The sequence below is a fragment of the Gorilla gorilla genome, chromosome 18, assembly GCF_029281585.2.
Source record: "Gorilla gorilla gorilla isolate KB3781 chromosome 18, NHGRI_mGorGor1-v2.1_pri, whole genome shotgun sequence".
NCBI lineage: Eukaryota > Metazoa > Chordata > Mammalia > Primates > Hominidae > Gorilla > Gorilla gorilla.
Window position 1 is genome coordinate 112,415,000 of NC_073242.2, and position 15,649 is coordinate 112,430,648.

Genomic DNA, 15,649 nt, shown 5'->3' on the forward strand with positions numbered 1-15,649 from the left:
GGTGTCCAGGGCAAATGGTTTCTGGTAAGCAAGTCAGCTGTCCCGTCCTTTTCTTTACTGTTCTGTGCATGAGAGCTTAGTCACGTTACCTGCAAGGACTGTGGAATCTGAAGTCCCTAGCGGGGCAGGCTTTCATGGAAGGAGCGAGTGTGAATTTTGTTGACATTCCACAAGCTCATGGGGAAGGACAAACAGCTGTTTCCTAGGTATTTCAGTCTGTTCATGCAGCTATCACAAAATACCGTAAGCTGGGTGGGTTATAAACAACACAAACTGATTTCTTACGGTTCTGGAGGCTGGAAGTTCAAGGTCAGGGTGCTGGTATGAGAGTCCTCTTCCGAGTTGTAGGCTGCCGACTTCTAGTTGTGTCCTCACATGGTGGAAAGGTTGAGGCAGCTCTCTGGGACCTCTTTTATTTTTAAATATTTATTTATTTATGAATAACCATCTGGGACATGGAGATATCTTTGGCCTCTTTTATAAGGGCACCATTCCCACTTATGAGAGCTCTACCCTCATTCCCATTCATAAAAGCTCTACCCTCATTCCCATTCATGAGGACTCTACCCTCATGACCTAATCACCTTCTGTGTTACCCATTCTCACACTGCTCATAAAGACATACCCAAGACTACGTAATTTATAAAGGAAAGAGGTTTAATGGATTGACAGTTCCATATGGCTGGGGAGGCCTCACAATCATGTCAGAAGACAAAGGAGGAACAAAGTCACATCTTACATGGTGGCAGGCAAGAGAGCTTGTGCAGGGAAACTCCCATTTATAAAACCAGATCTCATGAGATGTGTTCACTATCACAAGAACAGCACGTGAAAGACCCACCCCCATGATTCAATTACCTCTCACTGGGTTCCTCCTATGACACGTGGGAATTATAGGAGCTGCAATTCAAGGTGAGATTTGGGTGGGGACACAGCCAAACCATATTACCTTCCAAAGCTACCATCTCCAAATACCATTACATTGGGGATTAGGTTTCAACATATAAATTTTGGGAGGACACAGACATTCAGACCATAGCAGTAGGCAGAGAAGGGGGATGTCCTTCCAGGTTGGGACAATAGGACACACAAGGGTGTGGTGGTGTCAACACGTGGCATGTACCCTATATTGTCACTGGGCCACCAAGATACATTGGGCACAATCCTTATGTTCCAGGAAGTCGTGGTTTGGTAGGGAGGCAAACCCATCAACAGAGAAACACCAAACAGTGCAAGGAGCTTTGGCCAAGCGCAACCAGAGGAGGGGATGTTGGTGCCCCCATGGGTAAGAGCATCAGTTCACGGGGAGTGTTTGGCCAAGACTGTGACCCTTAAGGTACAGATGTTTGCCTAAGCGGGAGATCAGCTGTCATTGTCTTAGTCTTGCAGATGAGAAGTGTGAGGCCTGGAGAAGTGCAGCCACCTGCCTGGGGTCACAAGTTAACAAAATAGCTGCAGCACTGTTTGCACCCAGGCAGTTGTTTCGGAGATGCCAAGGGATGCTTCCAGCACGGTGAAGGCAGGATAAGGGGTGGAGGGAGCTCGGCCATGGAGGGTCCATGGCTTCTCAGGCACCTAGTTGGTGAGTCTTCGGGGCAGCCTGGTTGCATTTGCTCTTCCCTGTTCCCAGCTCATTCCTTCTGTTTCCATTAGGATGGCTTGCTGCCTGTTCCCAGGGATTTTTCAGCTCTTGTTCTAGGATGCAAAGTACTGAAGGCCCCTTTTAGAGCACCCTCTGCCCGACACCTGATACGTTGTGGCTCACTTCTTTCTATTTCAAGAAATGAGGTGGAAATAGCTTTGGCCACACGGTCACTTTGTACCATGCACTGGGCTAGGCATGGTCATACGTATCTTCTTATTCAGTCTTGTCAAGACACTGCAGGACGAATAACCTCAGCCCTTGCCCACTTTACAGATGTGGACATTGAGATTCAGAGGTTAAATAGCTCAGCCAGGGTCACACATTTAGTATTTGCTGAGGAAATTATTCAAGGCCAAGGTGGTCTGCCCTCAAAGCCTGTTTTCCCATGCCTGTATCATGCTGCCATTTACAAGGGACACTGAGGTCCTGCTTCACTGTTGACACTTATCTTTCACGTTCTTTGACTTACGGCATCCCACAGGGGCTGCCACGTCCCGATTTTACGAGACAGATTACTGAGACTCTGATGATGACTCAGCCAAGGTCACACGGCCAGTAAGGTAATAGGCCCTGAATTCAAATCTGAATCTGACTCCCCATCCTGAGCTCCTTCACCAGGTTACATAACCCTCAACTTACAGACGCTTGCCTGCGTGGGAGTCCAGGTGTCATCACTGTCTTAATCTTGCAGATGAGAAGCCTGAGGCTCAGAGAAGTGCAGCCACTTGCCCGGGGTCACACAGCTGGTAGAATAGCTGCAGTGCTGTTTGCACCCAGGTCGCCTTAGTCTAATCCCCAGTGGGTCCCCCGCCACCCTGCCCAGCCTGTTCCCTCTGGACTGCAGCCTGCCTTTCCCTCTGTGTGCTAGAGAAGGCTGGGCACAGGTGGTGGTGTTTATTCACCGAGTATCAACAGAGCACTTACTGTCTGCTAAGTGCTCTTCTAGCACAGGAGACTCAACAGGAAGCAAAACAACATCCCCGCCCTCATGGGGCTTATATTCTAGCAGTGAGGACAGAAGACAAACACATGGTGTGTGTAGGGCTAGACAAGTGAGAGGAATAAAGCAGGCTTGGGGCTAGAGAGTGGCAGGATAGGAAGGGGAGTCTGGGCTATTTTTACTTATTTATTTTTTACTGGGACAGAGTCTCACTCTGTTGCCCAGGCTGGAGTGCAGTGGTGCAGTCTCAGCTCACTGCAACCTCCACTTCCCAGGTTCAAGCAATCTTACTGTCTCAGCCTCCTGAGTAGCTGGGATTACAGGCGCGTGCCACCATGCCCGGCTAATTTTTTTATTTTTGTAGATACAGGGTTTTGCCATGTTGGCCAGGCTGGTCTAGAACTCCTGAGCTCAAGTGATCTGTCTGCTTCAGCCTCCCAAAGTGCTGGGCTTGTAGGTGTGAGCCACTGTGCCCGGCCAGTATGGGCAATTTTTAGATGAAGCTGTAAGGAAAGCTCCTCCTCCTCGTTCAGGGTAACCTGGAGGGCAGAGCTGAACAGACTAAGAGGGAAGCCAGGCAGCAAGAACAGGCAGTGCAAAGGCCCTGCCTGGGAAGAGGCAGATGAAGGCTGCTGGCTCAAAGGCCTAAACTTGGGTCTCCATGGAGACAGCCTATGTATATGTTTTCCCCTCAGCATAAGAAGCTGGGCCCCCGAGGCGATGTGGATGTCAACATGGAGGACAAGAAGGACGAACACAAGCAACAGGGAGAGCTGTACATGTGGGATTCCATTGACCAGGTGGGCCTTGGTCCCTTCCCGTAGCCACTGCGGCCACCCCCCTTGCAGCTGCTTCTTGGAGCCCTGCTGGGAGCTCTGAGAATACGCCTGTCTTGTTCCCATTTTTAGTCAAGTGAGTTTTTGCCATGTGAATTTACCTTCCTTCTTAAACTTTATTTATTTATTTTGTGGGACAGGGTCTCTCTCTGTCGCCCAGGCTGGAGTGTAGTGGTGTGATTGCGGCTCACTGCAGCCTTGACCTCCCAGGCTCAAGTGATCCTCCCACCTCAACCTCCCTGAGTCTCTGGGGCCGCACGTGCGCACCACCATGCCTGGCTAATTTTTTGTATTTTTGCAGAGATGGGATTTAGTCGCGTTGCCTAGGGTGATTTCAAACTCCTGGGCTCAAACAGTCCTCCCACCTTGGCCTCTCAAAGTGCTGAGATTACAGGCGTAAGCTTCTAAGCCTGGCCAACTTTATTTTCCTTTTGCATTTTTAATGTTTTATTTTGAAATAATTTTAGATTAAATATACTTACACACACAAATAGTATGGGATATTCCCATCTACCCTTACCAAGCTTCTCCAAATATTATTAATAATATCCTACATAACCATAGTATAATTAGCGCAATCAGGAAATTAACATTGGTACAATACTAATAACTAGTTTATAGATGGTATTTCATTGTTGCCACTGTGTTCACTGAGGCTATTTTCCTGTTTCAGGATCCAGTACCCGGTGCTGCTGTGCATTTAGGTTGTCCTGACTCCTTCGTGTCCTCCAATCGGGGGTCGTTCCACCAGAAACCTTATTTTTCAGACTTTAATGCTGCCTCTATCCCTTTACCTAATGTGTATATCCATTTTGAGTATATTTTTACATGTCCATTCTTATATCCTAGATATAACATACATATCAAAGGCAATATTTATTTATTACTTATTTATTTATTTTAAATAGTCTTGCTCCATTGCCCTGGCTGGAGTGCGGTGGTACGATCTTAGCTCACCACAGACTCTACCTCCCGGTTGAAGTGATTCTTGTGCCTCATCTTCCCAAGTAGCTGGGACCACAGATGTGCACCACCATGCCCTGCTAATTTTTGTAGCCTTAGTAGAGATAGTGTTTCGCCATGTTGGCCAGGCTGGTCTTGAACTCCTGATCTCAAGTGATCTGCCCGCCTTGGCCTCCCGAAGTGCTAGGATTACTGGCGTGGGCCACTGTGCCCAGCCAAAAATGGCAATATTTAAGTAAAGAATTAAGTTGGGCCAGGCGCGATGGCTCATGCCTATAATCCTAGCACCTTGGGAGGCCGAGGAAGGCAGATTACGAGGTCAGGAGATCGAGACCATCCTGGCTAACATGGCGAATCCCCGTCTCTACTAAAACTACAAAAATAAGCTGGGAATGGTGGCACGTGCCTGTAGTCCCAGCTACTCAGGAGGCTGAGGCAGGAGAATTACTTGAACCCGGGAGGCGGAGGTTTCAGTGAGCTGAGATTGAGCCACTGCACTCCAGCCTGGTGACAGAGACAGACTCTGTCTCAAAAAAAAAAAAAAAAAAAAAAAAAAGTGCAGCACACCAACATGGCACATGTATACATATGTAACAAACCTGCACGGTGTGCACATGTACCCTAGAACTTAAAGTATAATAAAAAAATACAAATAAAAACATTATTAAAAAAAGAGTTTCTGCATACCCTGCACCCAGCCTCCTCTCATATTAACATCATGCATGACAATAAAACAGTGACCAAAGCTAAGAACTTAACACTGGTACTTTACAATAAAACCAGAGACTAAATTTCATCGGGGGGAAAAAAAAAAAGAAGTCATTAAGCCACAAATAAATATTGAACGTAAGGTCTCCAGACAAACTGGCCAGGTAATCCTGAAAGTTTTAAAAGGTAGATGGAATAGAAAAGGAGTTGTACCTACCTTAGACTCGTGGATCTAAAAAGTCCAAAAAGAAGCTCAAATACCAAAAGAAGCTCAAAATGCATCGACGTTTTAAAAAAGAAATGCCTTGTAAGGAATTGAATTCAGAGAAGTCGCCATAAATGTCTATGAAACTGGGAAAAGCACATCCATAGTAGATGCTGGGGTGACGCCCTGCAGGGCTCCTGGGCTCCACGGTTGATGAGGTAGAGGACTTGGGGGGCACTAATACCAGTTTCACTTTCTAGAAATGGACTCGGCACTACTGCGCCATCGCCGATGCCAAACTGTCCTTCAGTGATGACATTGAACAGACTGTGGAGGAGGAAGTGCCCCAGGTAGGGGGACACCCTAGCCACATAGGGAGGAGGAGATCCCCAGGAACCCCGAGGACCAGCCAGTCCCCGGGACCTCCTTCCCATGTGGCTTCTCTGGCCGGCTGGCAAGGGGATGCTCCGCTGAAGAACCTGTTGATACTCTGGGTACCATGTCCTGGCTGGCTTGTCTCTGATTGGCTGGCTGCCCCGGGTGCTTTAACCAGTGAGGTTCAAGATGCTTTCCTGCTCTCTAAAGTGCCTGATTGGCCTTAGATGGAGGCCGGTGCTCTGGCTTGGTCCCATGCTTTCCTGTTGCCCTCTCCTCCAGCTGTGGTCATCTTTCCCGCTGTTTATTTCTGCAGCCCCCAGGGCCTCATGGCTCTCAGACTTCCCATAGAACAGAATGGAGGGCTTTGCTGGGAACCGTTCACTGCATGTCTCAGGAAGCCAGGAGGCCACCATAAATGAGGGCTCTCAGGAGTGGGAGGCAGGCAGAGGACGGTAGCAGGTGCTGTTTTCCCATACCCCTTCGGGTGGGGACCAGCAGAGGCTGGCCTCTCTATGTTATCTGGTACCCTGGGTCAGGGTGAGACAGAAGGACCTGTCTAGTGATGCTGGGGTTTGGTCCAAGGCTTTCAGAAACCCCTCCTCTCTTTGCGGCCCAGGATATACCCGCTACAGAACTACATTTTGGGGAGAAATGGTTCCACAAGAAGGTGGAGAAGAGGACGAGTGCCGAGAAGTTGCTGCAGGAATACTGCATGGAGACGGGGGGCAAGGATGGCACCTTCCTGGTTCGGGAGAGCGAGACCTTCCCCAATGACTACACCCTGTCCTTCTGGTAATGCCCCTGACCCAGGGAACGCCTACCTTCTCCTCCATGCCAACCGATGAGGCAGGGTGGCGAGTGGTTCTAGCTCAGGCAGGAATTGGGCAGGCTGGGACCTGAATCCCAGGCTTCATTTGTCGAGCTCTTCTAGGCCAGGACAAGGGTGAGGTGGGTATGACTCACTTCGGCACAGTAACCCAGATTAATGAGATTTCAGGGCAATCTTTTAAAAAATCAAAAGTAATGCAAAAAAGTCTGTGATGAACAAAATATGAACATTTTAAACAAAGACAAGATCTGACCCTACTCTTAGATGATGTGGCCTCACTCACTTTCCCCGATCCCAGCCCTGGAGTGGGTCACGTGGCTCTGGATGATTCAGCCAACCTTCTAGCATCTCTGTCTCCTCCGTAAAAGGGGGACTCTAGGGCTGTCCTTTCGAAGCCATCATAGGCTGTGATGAGCTTGTGCATTCATTCATCCACCCACTTATCCATGTCTCAGTGCATTAAAAGATACTTCTTGAGGGCGTGCCCTGTGCTAGACACAGTACTTATGCCAGACAGACAATGTCTTTGTCCTCCTGGACACTAGCGTCTTTTGAAGGAGATGGGCAATGAAAAAGCAGTCACTCAAATGATTTGCAAGTATAGTTGTGATGAGTGCAATGAAACAAGGCAACATAAAGGGACATCCCTCCCTTTATTGGGGGGGTTTAATGTGAGTTGGGGGGATTTGTGAAAGTCTGTGAGAGAAGGCTCTGATGCCCCGACGTGGGGAATGGTTAGGAAAACCTTCCTGAAAGAAGATGAGACCTGAAAGAGGGAAATTATAATTCTGTCACTTAAAAAAAAAATTGTGATAGGGTCTTGCTCTGTTGCCTAGGCTGTAGTAGAATGGAGCAGTCTCAGTCACTGCAGCCTCAAACTCCTGGGCTCAAGCAACCCTCCTATCTCAGCCATTTAAGTAGCTGGGACTACAGGCACATGCCACGACACCTGAATAATTTTTAAATTTTTTATAGAGCTGGAGTCTCACTACGTTGCCCAGGCTGGTTTCGAACTCAGCACAAGCAATCCTCTGGCTTCGGCCTCCTGAAGTGCTAGGATTACAGCTGTAAGCCATTGCACCTGGCTGAAAATTAGAATACTAATAACACCCAAATAATCCTGGACACCTAAATGATGCTTACCATGTGCCGGGCAGTATTTGAGACACCTTGTGTGTGTGGTCTCGTTTACTCTTCGGGATGCCTCTTTGAGGTGGATACTGTTATCATTCCTGTCAGACCGCTGGGGTAGTAATACAGTATGGCTCAGACAGGACGGGTGACCTGCTCCAGGACACTTAGTTCATATGTGGCAGAGCTGGGATTTGAATCCAGGCATCCTGGCTCTAGGGAAGCAGTTATATAGATAAAAGGGGGATGGGGTGGGGTGGGGGAAGTAGGTAGAATGTTCTGGAATCCAGGCTGAGGGTCTAGCCTATGCTAAGGCCCTGCATCTGGTTTTGTTGTTGTTGTTGAGATGGAGTCTTGCTCTGTCGCCCAGGCTGGAGTGCAGTGGCGTGATCTCGGCTCACTGCAACCTTCGTCTCCCAGGTACAAGTGATTCTCCTGCCTCAGCCTCCCAAGTAGCTGGGATTACAGGCATGCACCACCATGCCCAGCTAATTTTTGTATTTTTAGTAGACACCAGATTTCACTGTATTGGCCAGGCTGGTCTGGAACTCCTAACCTCAGGTGATCCACCTGTCTCGGCCTCCCAAAGTGCTGGGATTACAGGCATGAGCCACTGCGCCCAGCCTCCTGTGTCTATTCTAGGAGCAGAGGGAAGGTTGTGTGGCCACATGTAATGTCCCCGCCTCTGAGGCCCTGGCTGCCGCAATGGCCTGGCCTGTGTTCTCCCAGCACTGATGGCGTCCTCTCCCCGCAGGCGGTCAGGCCGGGTCCAGCACTGCCGGATCCGCTCCACCATGGAGGGCGGGACCCTGAAATACTACTTGACTGACAACCTCACCTTCAGCAGCATCTATGCCCTCATCCAGCACTACCGCGAGACGCACCTGCGCTGCGCCGAGTTCGAGCTGCGGCTCACGGACCCTGTGCCCAACCCCAACCCCCACGAGTCCAAGCCGTACGTGTCTGAGGGTGGAGCAGGAGGCAGGCGGTGGTCGGGTTAGCTCCACCAGGCAGAGAAGCTGGCCTGGTGGTTCAGCTGGGCCAGATCGCCAGGACACCCTCTCCCCAGCCCACCGGCATCTCAAAATTGCCGAGGTGGCCGGTTTCCAAATTCCTGGCACCATGACCCGTGTCCTTTTCTCTTTTCTTTCTTTCCTCCCCTTTCTTTTCTCTTTTCCCTTTCTTCTACTTTGTCTTCATAGCCCTGAGACTTTGGGCTTTGATTTTCAGAGGGTCATTTTGGCCCGGGATATTCTCTTACCTTTCAGAGCTCCTTCCTGTTTGTTCTGAAAATGAACAAGGAAACAATGATTACAAGAGTCTCCCGCTGATTTTTTTTATCTAGTGAAATGAGTATCAAGGTAGGCCTTGCGAAGGGTCAACAAATTCTGGGAATAAAGAAAAAACAATTTTTAGGCAGAAAGCTGCAAAAATGTACATTTCCGAGGAGGCCATATTACTTATAGCAACTTTTTTTTTTTTCACTTTTTCTGTCACATTTTCCTATGGATTGCCTCTTAAAACTTGCTGTTTCTTATCTTAAGAAATAACCCGAAAACAACTCAAAACCCTGTGAAACTCCTGCTGTGATCTCCGTCTTCGATTTTCTGAGACATGTGGCAATAACTGTGCCTCCTTAGGAGCCTGGCTTTTCAGGTTTGGGCTGCTTGGGTGGATGAAGATGAACCAATTTTTTGAGACAAGGTGTTGCTCTGTTGCTCAGGCTGTAGTGCAGTGGAACAATCACGTCTCACAGCAGCCTCGAGCTCCTGGGCTCAAGTGATCCTCCCACCTCAGCCTCCTATCTGGGACTGCAGGTGTGTGCCACTGTGCCCAGCTAATTAATTAATTAATTAATTAATTTTGAGACCGGGTCTTGCTCTGTCTCCCAGGCTGGAGTGCAATGGCACGATCTCAGGTCACTGCAACCTCTGCCTCCCAGGTTCAAGAGATTCTTGTGCCTCAGCCTCCTGAGTAGCTTGTATTATAGGTGCACGCCACCGGGCCTGGCTAATTTTTATATTTCCTTTTTTTTCTTTTTTTTTTTTTTTGGGATAGAGTCACATTCTGTTGCCTAGGCTAGAGTGCAGTGGCATGATCTCGGCTCACTGCAACCTCTGCCTCCTGGGTTCAAGTGATTCTCCTGCCTCAGCCTCCTGAGTAGCTGGGACTACAGGCGCCTGCCACAATGCCTGGCTAATTTTTTGTATTTTTAGTAGAGACGGGGTTTCACCGTGTTAGCCAGGATGATCTCGATCTCCTGACCTCATGATCCACCTGCCTCAGCCTCCCAAAGTGCTGGGATTACAGGTGTGAGCCACCACACCTGGCCCAATTTTTGCATTTTTAGTAGAGACGGAGTTTCGCCATGTTGGTCAGGCTGGTCTCGAACTCCTGGCTTCTCGCGATCCACCTGCCTTGGCCTCCCAAAGTGCTGGGATTACAGGCGTGAGCCACTGTGCCCAGGCTATTTTATTTTTTATAGAGATGGGGGTCTCATTGTGTTGGCCAGGCTGGTCTCAAACTCGTGACCCCAAGTGATCCTCCTGCCTCAGCCTCCCAAAGTGCTGGGATTTCAGGTGTGAACCACTGTGCCCGGCCCAGTGTATTATTTTGGGCTTGAAACAGACCCCTGGGGTCTCCCACTATTCTTTTCACAAATTCTCTTTGCTGAGGTGCCTTTGGCTGGGGAAGCCCACTGTGTGATTTCCATGGTCGTTTCCAGGGCCAGGTTCCAGGTGTCACTGGTGCCATTATCTTGTCCTCTGCGGGTGGCCCACTGACAGCCTGGAGACTGCTCACCTGGTCGTTTTCCCTGGCCCTGTGCCGCAGGTGGTACTATGACAGCCTGAGCCGCGGAGAGGCAGAGGACATGCTGATGAGGATTCCCCGGGACGGGGCCTTCCTGATCCGGAAGAGAGAGGGGAGCGACTCCTATGCCATCACCTTCAGGTGGGTGCGAGGGCGGGAGGCACATGCCCTCCAGAGGGGCTTGGGAAGGACAGATGCGGAGAGACAAGGGGGAACTTCAGGTGGAGGCTCACCTGCAGTGTCCCCGCCCCCCCAGCATCAGCGACAACAACAACCACCACAGCAAAAGCCGCTGTGAGAATGTGCGCTCCAGCGTGCCAGGCACAGTCTGCATTCTCCAGGGCAGGATGTTCTGTAGTAACTCACTTTGGCTTCCAGTAACTCTGTGGGGTTGACATGACCATGATCCGTGTTTCTCAGAGGAGGAAACTGAGGCACAGCAAGATTAAGTAACTTGCTGAAGCATGCAACCACTAAGTGGTGGGGCTGGGATTCGAGCCCAGGCAGCCCAGGCCTGTGATGATATAGATCTGGTTTCCTCCCAACTGCAGCTGCTGCCCAACCACCTTTAGGCCTGTGTTTCTCTAATTTTACCCCAAAACACCAGATTCTCCCACTTCCACTAATGACAAGGAGCCGAGGAGTGACTCAGACTCCGTGTAGCCTACTGTCCCTCCGTTTCCCCAGCCCCAGGGTTTCCCTGCATGTTTTTACAGTGGTAATAGTCTGCTATATGTAGAGTTCCTAACCGTGTTCTAGACACTGGGCTGCCTTCAAGGCCTCATCTGATTGAATCCTTTGCTACAGCCTGTGAGAGGTAGGTCTAGTTATTGCAAGGGAGGAAACAGGACCAGAGAGGTTAAGTGACCTGCCTGGAGTCACACAGCCTCATAGTCAACTGAGTTTGAGGTTCAGATGCAGGCCTGTCCATCTCCAAAGCCTAAGCCCTTCACTCCATAGTCTCCAGCCGGAGGCCTGGGGGCCAAATCTCCAGCCAGAGGCCTGTGGGCGTCTTTTGTACACTGATGTGAAAAACTGAGAAATTTCACTGAAAAACTCAGATTGCTTCTTGTGAAAAATGGGAGGCAGTGGACGCTCTGGGCCTGTGTTTCCACATGGGCGCGGTGGTGCTGGCTGCATGGCAGCTACTGTGGGGTGTGTGGTTGCCCCTGTCCACTCCTCTCCCCATTCCCTCTGCCCTGGTCCCATCCCCTGGTGACCCTGCCAGGCTGCCCCCTGGGCGTTTGGATTTCCCTTCCTCCTTGCCTGCACCACTATGCCTGAGCCACCTCCCTGGGGACCGTGGTGACGGTCATTATCACTGCAGTTTACTGAGGACCTACTGTGTACTGGCTCCAGCCAGAGAGCAGCCTCCCACCAGCATGGCTCTTCTGTACTCTCTGTTCCCAAGAGGGTGACCTGGGCTTCTCAGCATTGGTGCCTCTGCCCTTTGCTCTTTCCCCCAAACCTCTTAGTGGTGCCTCCTCAGCCTGGATGGGGAGGAGGTGTGTTCAGTCCGCTGCACACGGATTGAAAACCTGCTGTGTGCCAGGCCCCAGGTGGGGTGTTGGCACTCCCACTGTGCTGTCATCCTGTTCAAGTGATGGCAGCTAAACTCAACTGGCTGAAACTGAGGTGCCCAAGTGGTGAGACAGCTCTGACACAACCGGATCGGGGCCTCACCTGATGATGGTCAGGATGCCACCTGTATGTGCATGCTGGTGTTACTCTCCATCAGCTTCTGTCTCAGGTGGCTGTACCTCGGGCTGCCAGGACAGTGTCTGGCAGAAAGGATGGCCGCCTCCCTGAGCCAGGTGGCATGATTCTGACAGGCCATCTGGGGATGGGGTTGGGGTCACTTCAATGGGACTGCGTGAATGAAGAGGTTGGGTGGGTCCTCAGGTTGATTGCCTGACTTACATACACGCCCCATTCAGTTTGTGAGCCTGTCTTCCCCATGAGATTGGAGGTGTCTTGAGAATGGAGGTTTTTATTTTTTAGAAGTTAATAGATGTTTGGTGAGCACCTACTGTGTGCCGGGCCCTGTGCTGGGCTCCAGAAATGCAGGAGTGATAAAAACAGCCCAGTCCTTGCTCTCTCAGGCTAATGGTCTGGCAGGGATGAGAGACATCGCCTTACTCCAAGTGTTTCTTGCTTTTGACCTGTTCCTGCTTATGTAACATTGGCTGGGATGTAGTTGGTGGTCGGTGAATGCTGGCTCAGTGAATCAATCAGCAAGGATGGCCGCTCCCCACCTCACCCCGTGGCCCACTGTCAGGCAAGCTCAGTCCACACAGTGTTTCTCAAAGAGGTGGGGTGTGAGGACTGATCCTGTTGTATTTGGATGTTGAACTCCCCTGGTCTCTACCCACTGCATGTCTGTCTGGGACCCTAAGTCATTGTAACAATCAAAAATAACATCCCTGCCCCAGGACACACACTTTTTCAAACCCTCTCTGGTCAGGGTATGGGGTGAAGCGTCACTGTCCTTCACTGAGAAGCACTGAGGAGGTTTGAGCACATAAGGAAATCAGTGTAGTATTTTGTGATGAGTGCTACAAAGGGATTGGTCAGGCAGGGTGGTGGAGGGTGAGTAGCTCTCCAGGGGAACGGATGGGGAATTTGGACCAGGCAGTAGGGGAACACAGGTCTGCAGGAACTTCTCCTTGCCCTCTACATATTTGTAAAGTGCCTCTTCTGTGCCAGGCATTGTTCTGGGCTCTGGGGATGTGTAATGAACTTCTGGATAGATTTCCCCAGTAGAGGAGAAACACCTGCTTTCAAATCCACAAAGGAAGTGTTGAGTTGTTGCCCGGCTGTGATTGGTGGAAGGCATCTCTTGGGCAGTGAAACTGAGACCTCAGGCTGTGGCCGTGGCATCCACGCTCCAGGAGGTTGGAAGATGCAACTTGTATTCCAGCCCTGTTCCCATCTCCCCTTCTGATTCTCTTTTCTCCCAGGGAAGTTAGTTGTGGGTTGATTTCAGTTGTGTTTTCCAAACCATTCACTTACTGAGTCCTGCCTGAGTGCCAGACACTGTGCCGACAGCTTACCCCGAATCACCTAATAGACGATGATCCTAATGCTCCCCATGTGACTGGGTTGTGGATCCCCAATGCTGTGGATCGGGAAACTGAGGCTTAGGGGTTCCCTGTGGAAGGAGCTGGAACCTGACCTTGGCTCTGTACCTCGGCACCCCAGAGCCCCCTGCCTGCCCTGAGGTGCTGTTATAAAAAGTTTTAAAATTAATTTTTAATTACATGAATATTGCAGGAGGATATTTTCTCTCTAAAAAATTAAGACATTACAGTGAAGGCTAAAGCCCCCTGTGGTCCTTCTAATCTCAGTAGAGAGGTCCTGGTAGAAAGCACAGTTTTCTAGCTGGTGTGTCCATCCAGACATTTAAAAAATATGTACATATTTATACATGTCTGTATCTATGGAAAATATATGGTGCCATTTTGTGTCTGGGTATTTTCATTCTATTTTTAGAAAATACAAATGGGATCATTCTGCAGCTTTTCTACTCAGCAGTGTTTCTTTTCTTTCCTCTGTTTTTTTAGAAGGAATAAATATTTAATAAAATATCACTGGAAATAAACCACTGAAGCAGAAGTCTTCTAGCATTTTGTTTTTACAGGACTTTTTGACGAAATCGCTTAAAGCAATATATTTTTTTTTCAAAAGATTGGAAATCCTTTTTTAAAAAAAGAAAAAAACGTTTTTTAGAAAAAGAAAAAAATAAATATTTTAAAACAATAAAAAAGTCTCTCTATAGTGCAAAAAATGCCTTTTCTTGATTTTTTTCCCTGCCATGCAAAATTGTTAAATGAGCAGTATGCCCATAGAAACTATGCCTCTAGATGCTTTTCCTAATTTATTTAATTGACAAATAAAAGTTGTATATATGTATCATGTACAACATGGTGTTTTGAAATATGTATACAAGGTGAAATGGCTAAATTGAGATAATAACATATACACACACTTAACCATTTTTTTTTTTTGTGGTGAGACTTAAAGTCTACCCTCAGTAATTTTCAAGAATACAGGACATATTTTTTTTTTTTGAAATGGAGTCTTGCTCTGTTGCCCAGTCTGGAGTGCAGTGGCGTGACCTTGGCTCACTGCAACCTCCACCTCCTGGGTTCAAGGGAGTCTCCTGCCTCAGGCTCCTGAGTAGCTGGGATTACAGGCATGCACCACCATGCCTGGCTAATTTTTGTATTTTTGGTAAAGGCGGGGTTTCACCATGTTGGCCAGGCTGGTATCGAACTGCTGACCTCTGGTGATCCACCCTCCTTGGCCTCCCAAAGTGCTGGGATTACAGGTGTGAGCCACCACGCCCGGCCAGGACTTTGTTATTGACTATAGTCCCTATGCTGTACCATAGATCTCTTGAACTTACTCCTCTTGTCTAACTGAAATTTTGTATCCTTTGACCAACATATCCCCAACACTCCCTACCTCCCCCTGCCCCGGACCCTGGTAACCACCATTCTACTCTCCACTTCCGTGAGTTTAAACCTTTTTAGGTTTCACGTATGAGATCCTGTGGTATTTGTTTTTCTGTGCCTGGCTTATTTCACACAGCACAATGACCTCCAGGTTCATCCATGCTGTTGCAAATGACAGGCTTTCCTTCTTTTTTAAAGCGAATGGTATTCCATTATGTAAATGTACCACATTTTCTTTATCCATTTATCTGTTGATGGGCAGGCTGATTCTACACCTTGGCTATGGTGAATGGTGCTATGAACATGGGAGTGCAGCTTTCTCTTTGACATATTGATTTCCTTTCCTTCAGATATATACCGAGAAGTGGGATTGCTGGATCCCATGGTGTTCTATTTTTAATTTTTTGACGAACCTCTGTACTGTTTTCCATAGTGGCTATGCTAATTTACAGTCCCACCCACCAGGTGCAGGGGTCCCCTTTTCTCCACATCCCCACCAGCACTTCTCCTTTAGCTAATAGCCATTCTAACAGGTGTGAGGTGACATCTCATAGTGGTTTTAATTTGCATTTCTCTGATGATTAGTGATGTTGAACATTTTTTACGTAACTGTTGGCCATTTATGTATCTTCTTTTGAGAAATGTCTATTCAGATCCTTTGTCCATTTTTTTAAATTTTTTATTTTTTGAGATGGAGTCTTGCTCTGTTGCCCAGGCTGGAGTGCAGTGGTGTGATCTCAGCTCAC

At 48.8% G+C, this 15,649-nt stretch overlaps 1 protein-coding gene across 3 annotated transcripts in view; it reads left to right on the plus strand.

Annotated features, from left to right (window-relative positions):
- The window catches only part of PLCG2 (phospholipase C gamma 2), a 178,130-nt gene that overhangs the window by 121,952 nt on the left and 40,529 nt on the right, over nt 1-15,649 (plus strand). For all 3 annotated transcript variants that reach the window (XM_019012688.4, XM_055366757.2, XM_055366758.2), the window contains 5 exons: nt 3,281-3,385; nt 5,558-5,647; nt 6,292-6,467; nt 8,390-8,590; nt 10,468-10,587. In XM_019012688.4, coding sequence (XP_018868233.1) covers nt 3,281-3,385; nt 5,558-5,647; nt 6,292-6,467; nt 8,390-8,590; nt 10,468-10,587 — 692 coding nt within the window. The remainder of the gene's footprint in view (nt 1-3,280; nt 3,386-5,557; nt 5,648-6,291; nt 6,468-8,389; nt 8,591-10,467; nt 10,588-15,649) is intronic.